Source organism: Phaethon aethereus, assembly GCF_964289735.1.
Source record: "Phaethon aethereus genome assembly, chromosome: 12".
Lineage (NCBI taxonomy): Eukaryota > Metazoa > Chordata > Aves > Phaethontiformes > Phaethontidae > Phaethon > Phaethon aethereus.
Window position 1 is genome coordinate 15,222,948 of NC_138588.1, and position 13,784 is coordinate 15,236,731.

The 13,784-nt window shown below is 41.2% G+C and overlaps 1 protein-coding gene across 1 annotated transcript; it reads right to left on the bottom strand.

Annotated features, from left to right (window-relative positions):
- Positions 1–991: 991 nt before the first annotated feature.
- On the bottom strand, positions 992–9,629 carry MNS1 (meiosis specific nuclear structural 1; the record flags this gene model as incomplete). Its single annotated transcript, XM_082005076.1, has 9 exons — positions 992–1,322; positions 2,917–3,042; positions 3,948–4,205; positions 5,690–5,797; positions 5,876–6,092; positions 6,847–7,076; positions 7,922–8,024; positions 9,005–9,132; positions 9,426–9,629. 9 exons carry the CDS (start codon positions 9,627–9,629, stop codon positions 1,224–1,226), a joined length of 1,473 nt encoding a protein of 490 aa, XP_081861202.1. The 3' UTR covers positions 992–1,223.
- Positions 9,630–13,784: the final 4,155 nt, after the last annotated feature.

The window sequence follows — 13,784 nt, forward strand, 5'->3', positions numbered from 1 at the left end:
ACAGACCATGCAAGGAATATTCCAACAAGTGAACTTTGTTACCAGTTTGCTCTGTTTTAGCATTTAAAACTATACCTTATTGCAGATAAGATTCAGTCCAAAGAAGTCAGGGTTTAGTCTTAGAAAATTCCTTGTTGCAACAGAAATAGATTAACCAGTGATCCACAGTTGAGAAGAAAATGTCATGTCCTTTTTAAAACACGTGGGTGGAAAATTGGCCTTGTCCATTCTCTGTAACAGATCTCCCCTCAAAGCTAGCTGGTCTCATCTAATTTAAGCACCAGCAGCTCTTTTATAGAAATGGTCACAACTTGTTTTAGCTATTACATCTTACACACGTGGCTGGCAAAAACATACATGAGACTCGCCCCTCACTATCGGGATAGACTCCATGTTCTGATACAGTTGTATCATGTAAAAGTGCTACTTTAGTCAAAGTGAAGATATTTAATCTTTCCCTGGCCATCAGCTGCTGCTTTGGGATACAGTCAGGAGCAATGGCTCCATACTCACAGGTGCTCTACGAGGATTACATCCTTAAAGATTTCATTATGTCATCATTAGAATCAAGAACTAGATAAAAGTTTGAGTGTAGATGAGCTGAGAAGCAGCAAGAGCCTGTGCTGCCATGCACCTCTGTCAGACTTCAGCTATTTCGATGGATTCCTTCCTCAGAGTAACTGAATAGGAACACAGCACATAAATACTAAGTTTATGCACTGAAAGAAAGGTATAAACAGTGATTCTGACCTCAAAATGGAAAAATGTCTCTGCTTAGATCCTACTAGCAAAGTAACACAAACTAACAGCAGAACAAGTAACCCAGAGCTACCCCTTTGAGGTGAGACAGGTTACATTTAGATTAGTATTTTAATAGTGTAATGTCAATGCAGATAAATCTTTAAATTACAACCATAAATAGTGCAAAGAGAATCTTACACTAAGTTTAGGTTTCTGCAGAGCTGCTGGGAAAAACATTTTTAACATGGCCACGTCACTAACTGAGAAAAATTGAGAAATCCGTAACAGTTTATTGATGAAAAATGCGAGTACAACAGACACTTAACTAAAACTAGCTGCTCATCGGTTTAGAACTCCAGTCTCAAAATGGAGACTTTTTATGATATTAAAAAGAAGTTCCTCCCTGTTGACAGCAAATGGAAATTTTCGTTAGGAATCAGATGACACCTAGTGGCAAACCAGGACATGAGATGGAGGAAATTTCAGCGCTCTTCTGAAAACACATTCCCTCTTCTCTTCTGATAAGCCGATTTAAATTCCTCTCCAAGCATGTTAATGTCATCTTCACCTTTGAGTATTCCCTGCAATAAGGGGAAACACACACGTGTCAGAAGGTAGAAAAAAGTAGAGAGACTATTACGGATCTCTGAAATTTTTGATGGAAGCGAGTGTAATAGCTTGCGTCCATGGTACCGGTGCAGTGCCAGTGTTACCTTTAAAACAAACAGCCCTGAAAACTGTCACAAAACCTCAAGAGATGAGTCTCCAATTGGTGTACTTGGTGCTAACCTAGACCCGCCCCTTTTCTACTCCACACAAATGATGACAAGAACCCCATAAAGATTCCAACGTGAGCATTTATCTGCATTCTCCTCCTAGTAAAAGCGATTATAGTCAGAACAGCAGAGCACAGGTTTAGTAAAATGAAGCAACTGCACTGAAAAGAGGCAGTGGCTGGGGTGGGGCTCTAGATCCACCTTTAGTTGTGTTGAGATGAGCCCATGCAAAGAGATTATTTTGAAAATCAAGTGATACAGAACAACTTAATCAGAAACTGTGTTTTGGGGAGGAGAAGCAGGGGAACCCAGAAATTTAAATCTCCAATTCTAAATTAATTTTAGGGCTAAAAATGTGTATGACCAACAGCACATGCCTGGCAGCATTTAGAGTAAAAACCGATAAATTACAAATTGCATTTACAGCGTTGAAACCAAGAAAAGAACAAAGTGCAACATCAATAACATGGAACAGCCTATGAGCCATGGACACTCTCAAATAGCCCAGACTTCCCACAACAGTAAATTCAAACCAGAGAACTACATCAAAATATTGCCAATTTGAGTTATCCCTTAATGAAATCTACACTAGAAAATAACTCACTCCAAATTTTACAAATTCACACACCAAATTAGCATAGTAATATTTGAATAAAAATTATACTCTGCTATATTTACAATGCTTCCTAGTATCGCAGAAAAGAATTTCTTCAAATAGTTGTGTAATTCCCTCTCTACTGTAAATGCATTTTCACACCCCTAAAGCAGCCCTCTGTTCATCTGCATACCATCAGATGATCTTTCCGATTATGAAGTATAACACAAAACAAATTGTAGTTTGTTCCTATTACAATAATTGCTTCCCTCTCTTTCACTTTTAAAAACACAAGGATGAACAAAAGAGCTTTGAAATGCTTCTGTAGGCATTGCGGTTCACTGCACCGCCACAGAGACGAGGCCCTGTTTCCACGGTAACAGAAGCCATAGAAGACGGCCAACAATGTAAGAAGTTGCTCCCAAAATCCCAACTGAGAGATTTGGTGGAAACAGGGTTTAAGATACGGTGGAGCCCCTTCTAGCTAGAAAAGCCTTGCTTTAGAACTTACATTCCATATGCCAAAAACTGGATGCGCAAAGCACTGTGGAAGCTTTCAGCATGTTCCGTACGAGGCATCAAAATTTTGCAGTAGAGCCCACAGCCCTTCATACAGAAAGGGTGTTTTGGTAAATTGCTTCCCAACTCAAAAAGAAAAACCGGTGAGCACAGGAAAGCTGACACAGTAAGGACACCCACTTACTCCAGGAATTCACACAGTTCTGCAACCTCACCTTAACTTATCCAAGAGAACACTGATTTACAGCACAAGCATTTAAAGCACTTAAAATACAATTCACTTACTCGAGGGAGATAACCCAGTAGTTTAGACGCATGCTCTTTCAGGAGTTTCTGTCTCTCTTCTTCAACAACTGCACGGATCTTTTCTTGTCTTCTCTCCTCTAACTGTCTTTCTTCAAGTTCACGCTCCTACAGTAAACAAGCAAGTTTTATAACTATTCAGTTTCAGCTCTGTGAACATTTGCTTCCACCAATATCCACCACAGAATAGAGACACCTTTTTTTAGTAGGAGTAAATTTTGAACTTCAACTTATTAACTCCTGGTCAGGGAAATTAATTGGATTAAAACTGAATTAAAAGGATGGAAAAGTGTACATAAAAAACCCCAAAGTACTGTTTAAACAATACACGTTTGGTAACTAGAAAGAAAAATCTCAGACAAAAGAGAAGGGTGAATAGCAAGATGTGGGACTAGCCTGCTATCTAAGTGTTTAGTCTCATCCTAGAAGAGTAGTATGAGAGATCGTTAAGTGACGCTCTGGTTCATTTTTGGCCCTCAGACAAGTCAGTCTGTTCCTGCCCTACTGTTCTAATCCAGGGAAAGGAGAAATAGGCATGTATTCTCATGCTGATGACTAGAAATTGCAGCTCACATTACACATAAGACTTGTGCTCTGTAAACAGGTCTGAAAACCTCAGTATAGAATTCCATGACTTGTTTTCAGTTCACGACTTTTCTTCCTCAGATGATAATTCAGGAGACTTAATCTGAAACCAGGGCAGGGACTTCCCCTTCTCATACACCATCATGAGGGACAACAGTTGTGTCGCTGATCCCGTGGCTCTTGCAGAGGTATTTGCAGAGCATATCAGGTATACAGGGGTCTAGGGATGTTGCTGACTCTTAACCTCTTGACCTACAAGAAAAGTTAACTAAAAAAGACTTTTTTCTTGTTAGCAAATCGAAACAAAAGCCTGCTTTCTCTCCAAATTTCTCTGCAATTCACCTGTCACCTTTCCCTAGTAACCCAGAAGTATTCTCTTATTGAAACCTTTTGGCTAAACCAGAGGCAAAAGTGGAAACTTCTCTTACTTTATTTGCAATAAACTGTTTGTGACGGTCTTCAATAAGCTTTTCCACAGCCCTTCTGTGTTCTAGCTGTTTCATTCTCCGCTTCTGAGCATTCATCTGTTCAACGCGATCATCCTCCGCGAGCTTGGCTAACATCTGTTGTCTGAAGGCTTCTTCCTCTTCTTGCACAGCTTGTTGCACTACCTTCTTTAAAGCAAATTGCTCTTCGTATGTTTGCCTTAAGTCTAGGCGCTGCCTTATTCTCTTTTCAATTTCTGCCTATGAAGGAAATTCAATAAAATGCTGTATTATTGATAGTACTCAGAAAATTTTTATCATCAGCCAACGTACCCGATTTATCTTGCAATGAATTTACTGTATCTGTTACCTTCTAGCATAAATACCTGGAGCAAACACTCCACATCTGACAGCGCTCAGTATTAACTGCTTTGGCAAATTGCTCAAGATTTTCAAAATTAAGTCCAGAACAAAAGGAGATTACTTTCTTTCCATAAGCATGAAGTGAATCAACAAGACAGGGCTCCCTGAACAACTCTGTAAAAATACGTACCTGAGCCTGTGTTATGTTTTGTTTGTTGCCCATAGCAAGATGAGACAGAATGTGGGCACACACATAGAAAACAACAAGCAGTTAATTAACCTGTTTAACTTAAACCTGAAGGTGACAGTTACTAGCATTCTCCTTCATGAGATAAACAAACATATAAAGGGGACAATAAGGGTATTCAAAACCTTCAGTTGTCTTCCTGGTTGAAATGAAAACATAAATACACTAGGAACAGCAAAGGAAACTCAAAGGACAGAATTTTCCCTCCAAAAACTAAGTTAGTCAGACAAGCAGTTTGTATATTAAGAACATTCAGGAAATAGCGTTCAAAATAGACACTTTGTGCCAGAACAGAATTGAAAACAATTCAAATTCATTTAATACACCTTAAGCAATGTCAGAATTAAGCATTTTGTTTGGAGACAGCTCACAGACCAAAATGGTCCCAAGAATGTCACTCAGAAACACCCCAAAGAACACATCAGACAGCAAATCCAAAGTGTGGGAAAAAATTCAACACAAAGCAGTCCAGGAACAACCCTGCCAGCATTGTTAGAGGAAAAGTGGTGGAAATGGGAGTTACTTAGCCCCTGAAGAGCATCCTTTCATGCAGGAGGAATTGCACGTGGGATACACTCTCACTCTCACTAAGTGTTCTTCAAGCATCACAACTCCAGTGACAACGTCCAAAGACTGCAGGAGCACTGCTCGTGTCACAAAGGCATCGGGAGAAGTGAAGGGACAGAGGAAGGCTAGGTACAATACTGCCCCGTGCATTCACTTTATTACTTATTTTCTAGATCAGTGATTCAAAATGGTTTCATTTTCTCTTCAGATTTTCATATCTGGTCTGTTTAAATTAGATTAGTTCACCCATAGCTACAAGTGCTCCATAAATTACATGTTTTCCTGCATACAGGCTACTATTTTTATTTTATAAAAGTTTCATCCAGACCAGTTCCGCTAACCTGAATGTTCTGCGGGAATTACGGCAAAGTCGCAATACGCCTCTCCGCTTGCATTTTCCCATACGAGTTTATGCACAGGAACACAAAACATACATACAACATATAAAAAATATGGTATCTGACAGGTACCAAAAGAGCCATACATGTATCTGCACGAGAAGTCATGGGAAAGTGAAATATTGCCCCCCGAAACACAGGTACCACTTCAACTACCTGCCACCACTTACCATCTCCTGCTTCCTTTCTGCCTCCGCTTGTTCTTCCCAATACAGCTCTTGGCGGATTTGTTCCAGTTCTTCACGCTTCCGTTGTTCTCTTTCCAGATTTTGGGCAATCTGTTACAAGAAGGAAGGATTTCTAAATGAAAGGCAAGACAGTACAATAATTTTTTCAACAATTTCAATTTTTGATACCATGCTTTGAAGTCTTTGTTTTTTCTCTTCAGTGTCTCGAACTTTAGCCATCTGATCTTCTTCTCTTTGTCGCTGAATGTTGGCAAACTCCACAATTTTCCTATTTTCTTCTTCCATCTCCTCCTGTTTCCTTCTCCTCCAGATAGCTTGTTCTTTTTTAAATTCTTCAATATATGCCTGAGTTGCTCGCATTTTATCTAACTTCAGTTGTTTTTCCCTGTAGAAAGAAAAAAATGTTTAGATAGTTACTTAGCATATTGCAGAGTAACATTAAACAGACTATATGCTCATTGTTAACCATATATTCCAGAGACTGAGATTTAAATGACTCTCCTTACCCATTCAGATAGAAAACAGGTGTCTAAATTGAAAATACTTCCTAACGAATTGCCTTCAAAAGGGAACCTCATGTCTAACACCTTTCTTGAAAAGGACAGACTGTACACAAAGGTACTAACTACTACTCCATTGTATGCATGCTCCATCAAAACAGAAAGAGAAGGAAGCCCAGTGGCCCAATGGCACCAGAATCTCCTAAACTTTTTATTTATTTATACTAAACTCTCCCCCACACACACCATCACTCTGCCCTCAGATACCTCCTTCCCTATCCCTGTCCGTAAGACAGGCATGCAACTCATCTCACAAAGAGGTAGGGACATGAGGTGAGGCAGAAATCTGTGACATGCAGTCGTGTCCAGCACAATGGGCCCAGCGGAGGCACTCCTTGAAAGAAGCTGGATTTCACATGTGGGGAACAAGGACATGAGATTGACTGGAATTACAAGAACATTCTGATGTTTAAACAGCAAAATCCAGGCAAGTCAGTCTCTTGTTAGTAAAACGTCATTCAAGGAAAATTAAAATGGGCCTTGCTCTGTGAAATAAATGTATACAAATTAGTTTTCTATATAGTATTATGAGTTGTTTTGTTTCAAATTAATAAATAATATAAATTCAAAGTAACTAACATTTGGTCTTCCTCATAGATCTTTCTTACAATTTCATCAATCATGAGTTTCTCTCGTAGGAACTCTTTGTAAGCATCCTGCTTCTTCCTCTCTTGTTCCTCAAGCTGTTTCTCCAGTTCTTGCTGATACATTATTTTCTCCTTGTTTCGCCTCAGTTCTGCAGAACTTTCTTCTTTTATTACCCTTTCGTACTCTTCCTTCATCTTTTGGGCTATTTCAGCCTCACGTTTCTAGGGGATGAGAGGGGGGAAAACAATGCCAGATTCCTTTTTACTCCCACTAATACAACTTGTAGCAAAAAAATACACAGTACAAAAAGGAATTATACTGCGTTACAAAACCGGCGTGTTTTCCACCTCGGTCTATGAATATAGTGCCTTAACGTGCTTAATGGCTTAATTCAGTAAGTAGAACCCTTGAAGAGGACCCTCAATATCTAAACAACTTGAGAACTAACGATATTTAAAGGAAGCTATGTATTGAATGAAGACACAGTAGAGCATTCAGCATGAGTGAAGCTAGCTCACATCAGCGTAACGACTGGAACGTGGCCTAACTATGTAGAACATCCTCAATAAACGTGTTGTCTTCACAGCAATTTGGGTAAACTGAATTTTGTATAAAATGTTAACTTGACCAGAGTCATCTGTCTGATCACTAATATTATTCTATACATAAAGAAAAGTTCACAATTCTTTCTGAAGTATTTCAAGTACATGCTTAATAATAGTAACAACATTTTCAACAATCTGCTCCTGAGGTAAGGATTTACCACAATAAGCACTTGCTGTACAAAGCATATCATAGTTTTAACTTGGATGAATATCACAAAATCAGTAATAGCTTAATTCACTGCTATTTTGATTGCAATGGCAAAGTAAGCCTTTTTCTTATAGCTGGTTATTACCAGCTAATTAGTCCTCCATAACACAAAACATATTTTTGACAAACACAGAACGCCTAAACCCAACAATATTTTAGATAAAAAGGCCAGCTTCAAAGGAAAAATTTTCAGCACAATCCGTACAAAGAGTTACAGCACTTGGGTGCTGAGATACACCGTGAAGCTGATTACCATCGTCTCATACTGTATAGCTTCTTTTTCAGCAATCTGTGCAGCTCGCTCTTTATTCATGTAAGCGGATTTTAGCTTTTTTTCTAACTCTCGAAGTTCAAGACTGGGGAAGAGAAAAAAATAAATTCATCCTATTACAAGGAAGTAAGTATCCATGGGGAAAAAACTGACATTTCCATCACTAAACACAATTTTAAAAAAATTGGGAAAACCCCAATTTTAGATGAAAAATATTGCTCTAGTGAAAGAGCAGAAAAACAAAAGCTATTTCAAAACAAGAGTTACCTGTATTTGTACATATGATACCAATAGTTTTGCATACTTTACATCTAACCAAATACATGTATATGTAAATAAATAAATATATATGAATATCTAAATTATAAAATAATATATATAAATATCTAAATATATAAATACATGTATACATAAACATGTACACTTACAGATATGTGTAAGTGTACATATCTATATAAGCATATATTTAAAACGAAAATTTTGTGGATCAGAGTGATTTTCTCTTATTGACAAAATTTGCTTAAAATTAACTTTTCTATCATACCTTGATCTTAAAATCCAGGTCAGATTCATTTCCACTTCTGCTACAACTTTCACAAAGTCTGTCTTGTCTCCACTTAACCCGTGTCGCCTTAACCCACTGTTCAGACGTCACACCTCCCTTCCCCTCGTCTGTCCGCGTTCACCTCCAACGCCCTTTTCTGAACCTGGAGCAACCCCTCTGATCACAGCCTTCTCCTGAGCGCTCCTCAATCTACCTTTTCCTATGTTTTTTCCAATTATGATCGTCTCTGCTGCACAAATTCGAAAGGTTAAAGCCTGTTCTAAAAAATAAACTACGTATCTGATTTTAGCATACTAAAACGTCCTCTCCGTTGCCTGGAAACGGCTCACGCTACAGCCTTACTGCACCGAAGGTTCAGTCCAAAACGCGATGGAGAAAAGTAGAAAACGAGCAGGAGGTTCACAACTGATTAAATGCTTTTACAACCACACTTTTCAGGGCGGAGACTGATTGCCGGTAACAGCCAGTTAAATACAGCAGGGAGATTTCTGAAGCGTTACCTGTTCTCTCTTACTTGTTGCCTCATCTTTTCGTCTCTCAGGTTTTCGTGGCTCAGCCTCGCCAGCTCAGCCGCCAGCCTTTCTTCTTGCTCCAGCTGCAGCGCGCTCAGTTTTCTGTTCTCTTCTGCCTGATCAGAACAAGCAGTTTCCATAACGACGCTCTCCCGCACACCTGCACGCACGTTCGGAAGCGGGCAAATCGCAAGGCTCCCTAGGCGGTAGATAATGTCTAACGGAGACAGCTCCTGAACAGCCAAGGCAGGCGGAGCTCTCCGGCAGAGCGGCGGGACCGCCCCCCCCCTTCACCTCCGCCCAGCCCGACGGCAGCGGGACGCGCGGGACACGCGGGTCTGCGGGCGCACATCCACAGGCGTCCTCGGGGCCCGGGGCCACCCCGCTCCCGCCACCCCGCGGCTCTTACCCGCACCACGGCCTCCTCCAGCCGCCGCTCGCGCTCCAGCGTGGCCCGCAGCCTGGCGGCCCGCCTCCGCCCGCTACGCTCCTCCGCCTCGGCCGCCAGCCCCACACCCGGCTGCACGGACTCCTGCGGGCGACAGGAGAGAGGCAGTGCCGCAGGGCGGCGGCGGGCCCCCGGGGCCCCGCTCCCCGCCCGCCCCCGCACCATCTCGCCAGCCCCGGAGCCGCCGCGCTGCTATGGCAACCAGCGGTAAGGGAGGGGAACGGCTTTAACTTCCGGGGGAAACCCGCCGCGCTGATTGGCGGCAAGGGCGACCCGACCCTCGCACGTGACTCGGGGCGGGCTGCCGCTGGCGGCGGCTGTTGTCCCGCGGGCGCAGGGCAGCGCCGCGGCGGCGGCTGCCGGGGGTGGAATCCGGCCTCTGGGGTTTGGGACCTCCGCACGCATTGGGCAGCGCCACAGCGAGAACGCGTTTTTTCCTCAGTCCCTTCTGAACTCCCGTGTAAATGAGCAGGGGCCGCCGCACCTTTTCCTGCATCCACAGACGCTGCAGGAGCAGGAAAACACGATGTCGCAGAGGAGCAGCCTCTGTCAGGTTACCGGCACATCCATCCATGCCCCTGCTTTGGAGAGGCAGCAGGAGGCGAAAGCTGAGCGCAAGGAGATGGAAGAAACACGATTACCAAACTATCTTAAAAAAAAAAAAATCTATTCAAGAGCATTTCTTCAAATATTACTTTAACTTAGTATTACTTTAAGCATTTAATTAAGAATTTCTCTCCTTTAGAACTATTCCAATGGATCCCAAACAAGTATGGGGAATACAGTCACAAGGGAGAAAGCAGAAGCCAGAACATTAACCATGAACATCACCAGAATATACAGTTGCCCATGATTCTGGGTAAGGTTGCTTGGTACCTACTATGCCTTGCTTAAACCTGATAGGCAAAAGGAAAACCCAGCCCTTAATTTTTCCAGGGAGACAGATCTTACAGAGAGCACAGCTCTTCACCCTAGAGAGCCTTTCCAGGCTGGCTTTGTTCCAGGAAGATGAACACTGCAGCATCCAATTCCCCAAACTCTACCCACCCACTTTTACCACTTTTCTCACCTTCATTTAGTTTCACATAACTATATAGAAAAGACATTTAAGCTTATTTAAAGCAGTAGTTAAAGTTCATTCATGTCACCTACTTTATAAAATTAATTAAAATGAATAAAGCTTAAGAGAAGAACACCTCTCAGAATTAGGTAAAAAGAAGCCTGCATACTTACATTGATTCTGTGCTAGATATGCCTATATATTTATGGGATGAGAACACATCAGTTTAAATCAGTTCCAAATCTTTTACAAAATTTCCCAAATTAGTGGAATTAATTTTGAAGCTTTGGTTATTCTTTGCCCTTTCACAAGAAAAATGTTTTCTGACAATGCTTGGGAGGGGGTAAACTATAGGAGACCATGTTTGTAACTCAACTGATACAAGCAGACGAGACAGAAGATCATAAACTTTCCCTACTTCTCCCCAAGTGGCGTTACCACTACAGCTCTACTTAAAAAAAAAAATCAGTTTCTTCAACAGTAGGCAAGGAAACAGGTAAATGTCAAAAAAAAAATTCCCTAATTATTCCAAGGTGTTGATTTAGAAAGTAGGACGCTTTTAATTACTGTGACACAGTACTGATTTTCAGTGCTCAAGGTTTGGAGGTGGCAGGCTGATAAGGGTGCAAAAAGATAGTTTTGCTGTCACTAGTAAACAGCTATATGCATCACTGGAAATAAATGGAATTTTCTTTCTTACAAAAAAAAAAAAAAAGCCCACAAACAAAATCAGGTCCCCTCACCTCACTTCTGGATATAACAGCAAATAATCTCCAGACATAAAATTTCATTTTTGCTCACATGATGTCCTTAATTTGGAACAGCAACACTCTAAAATGAGAACATAAGTATACCTTGACTCAATAGCCAGGACAGCAAGGCATTCAGACAGAAAAGTGGGAGTAAAAATGCTTGAAAAAACCCACACACATATCAAAAACCAACAAGTCAGTTCACAAAGTTATTTTTAAAATTAAGAGATGGCTTATATTCACATGTAAACAGTATTTGTGAGCAGTTTATCTTTCATGGAAGGAACAGAACACAGCACCAGTATCTAGCAAGATCCCAAAGGGAAAATGTTTTGAGGTTTCCAGTCCTCGGTGCCTCATTGTTCTATTATTTCCCATAAATTTCAGATTTGCTGCAGTGTGTTTAAAATGCAAAGAAGAAAAAAAATGCAACCAAAGAATTCTTTTGTTCTCAACAATTTATGGCAATTTGTGCTCAGAAACTCTTACTTTTAATGCCCTGATAGTTTTCCCCAACATAAATTAAGCCACAGGGACAGTTCCATAAACATACTGCGTGTGCAGATTTCCAAAGAAAGGTAAGTAACCTTTCAGCATGTACAGGCACCCCATGTAGGAGAAAATACTCCAGGAAGTCCAAAGAAACACCCAATATATCCTTGTCTGGCTCCGTTTGTTAAATTAAATACTTGAAGTTGGAAAACAATCACCTCCCCTCTATTCAAATAAAACTGCTGCTCTCATCTCTTCTTGAGAGCTCCACCATGAACTGCAGGCTCCTGTCCTAAAGCTTGGTTGTCTTAACTTTTTTTTTCCCCTTACACCCAGCCAGAACTTCCTCTTTTCCAGTTGGTGACCATTGGCCTCTCGGACTCCCAGTGTGCTTCTCGGCAAAGAGCCAGGCTTAGTCTTCTTGCTGCTCTCCCCACAGCAACCATGGGCTGCTGTTTGGTCCCCTGGGGCATTGACTGCACCTCCCTGTTTGGATCACCCACAAATTTGCAGGGGATGCAGGCACACAGGTAGCGCACCTGCATCTGGGCATGTGTTCTGTCCTGTGCCTTCCTGGCACATCCTGTTCTCCTCACCAAGGTCATCTTCCTTGGACAATCTACCTCCACCTGCAGGGGAAGCATCTGCTTTTGCTACTCCTCCCAGCTGTGTGGTCACAGCAAGTCACTGCTCCATGTAGGGGCCTCCCAATTATGTTCTTATTTGGGAAGAAATCAAGTACTGTGTTGAAAACAGACCTACCTTTTCGTCATGTCAAAAAGCAGATCTCCTTGATGGCACCAATTAGTTAAAGACCCAAGAACTTAACACTTGCAGAATAGAGTTCAGTCCAGGCATTGCCGCTCAGCTCATCTGAAGGAACAGAACAAAAATGTACTGTTTTTGCAACCAGCTGGGTCAGACTCCTTAAAAGTCAAGTGCGTTTCTATTTAATTTTTCTTTCCATAATATAATTTATGAGGTTTTTAGAATAACAGGTAATGAAATATCTACTTTACTACAGTTTGGAAAGGAATGAGTCCCAGCTGCATAACTGGTATCAGACTCTTGTTTCATACAGCATTTCTTCATGCAGCAGCCTGGTTACAGCTTACCGGTCAATGACCTGCTTCTCATTCTTTTTTCCTAACAGCGTGAAACACTCCCAGGGCCTGCAAAGCTTCAGGTAACCAGCAGCCCACTGTACAAGTGTAGAGTTAAACTCAGTAGTCCTTTCTCAGGGTTAGCATAGCATATTAATAACTGATTCAGTTCTTGGTCTCAGTGTCACCACCTACTAATCAATTCATAGCAGCAGAAATGAAGACTGCTGAGGAATGAAAATTTTGCTCACGATAAAAATTATGAAATGGCACATCAAAGGGAAAAACAAAGTTCCCCTAATTTTAGCAGTTCAAATTGAAGGTGATGCAGGAGCACACAGCAGAAAAGGTCATTAAATGAAGATGGTGAAGCCATTTTGCAGGTTTACCTCTTCTCTAGGGCATTTTACCAGGTGATCATAGAATGAGACAGTGACAAATGCGTTCCAGCTGAGATAAGATATGTGGGTCATGCTGACTTTGCAACATTATAAACTGCTCTTGGGGATAACACAGCTTCTCTGTAAGGTAATTTACCTTCTTTGGATGAAAAGATAAATGTGAATTAACAGGGAAGAGTCTGAAACATCTGAGCTGTGCTATTGATCTACTAAAGACCTAGATAAGTCACAGAGAAACTAATGCTTGCTTTGCTTGAGATTAGTGATGGATGGGATAGCAGATTTAGCAGCTAAGGTGCTATCACTGTCAAGAAAATCTTCACACTTTTTTTTAAATTATCCTGCAGAAATAGGGAAAATATGTTGCATGGCAGCAGTAGGGAGAAGTGATCTTTTACTTATGACATTATGGACTGTAAACAAAAATATTACACAGGACAAAAAATACTCAGTGTTTCAAATGTGTTCAACAAAAAATACAGCTGTTCCTGATGAAAAAAATGTGGGTTTAA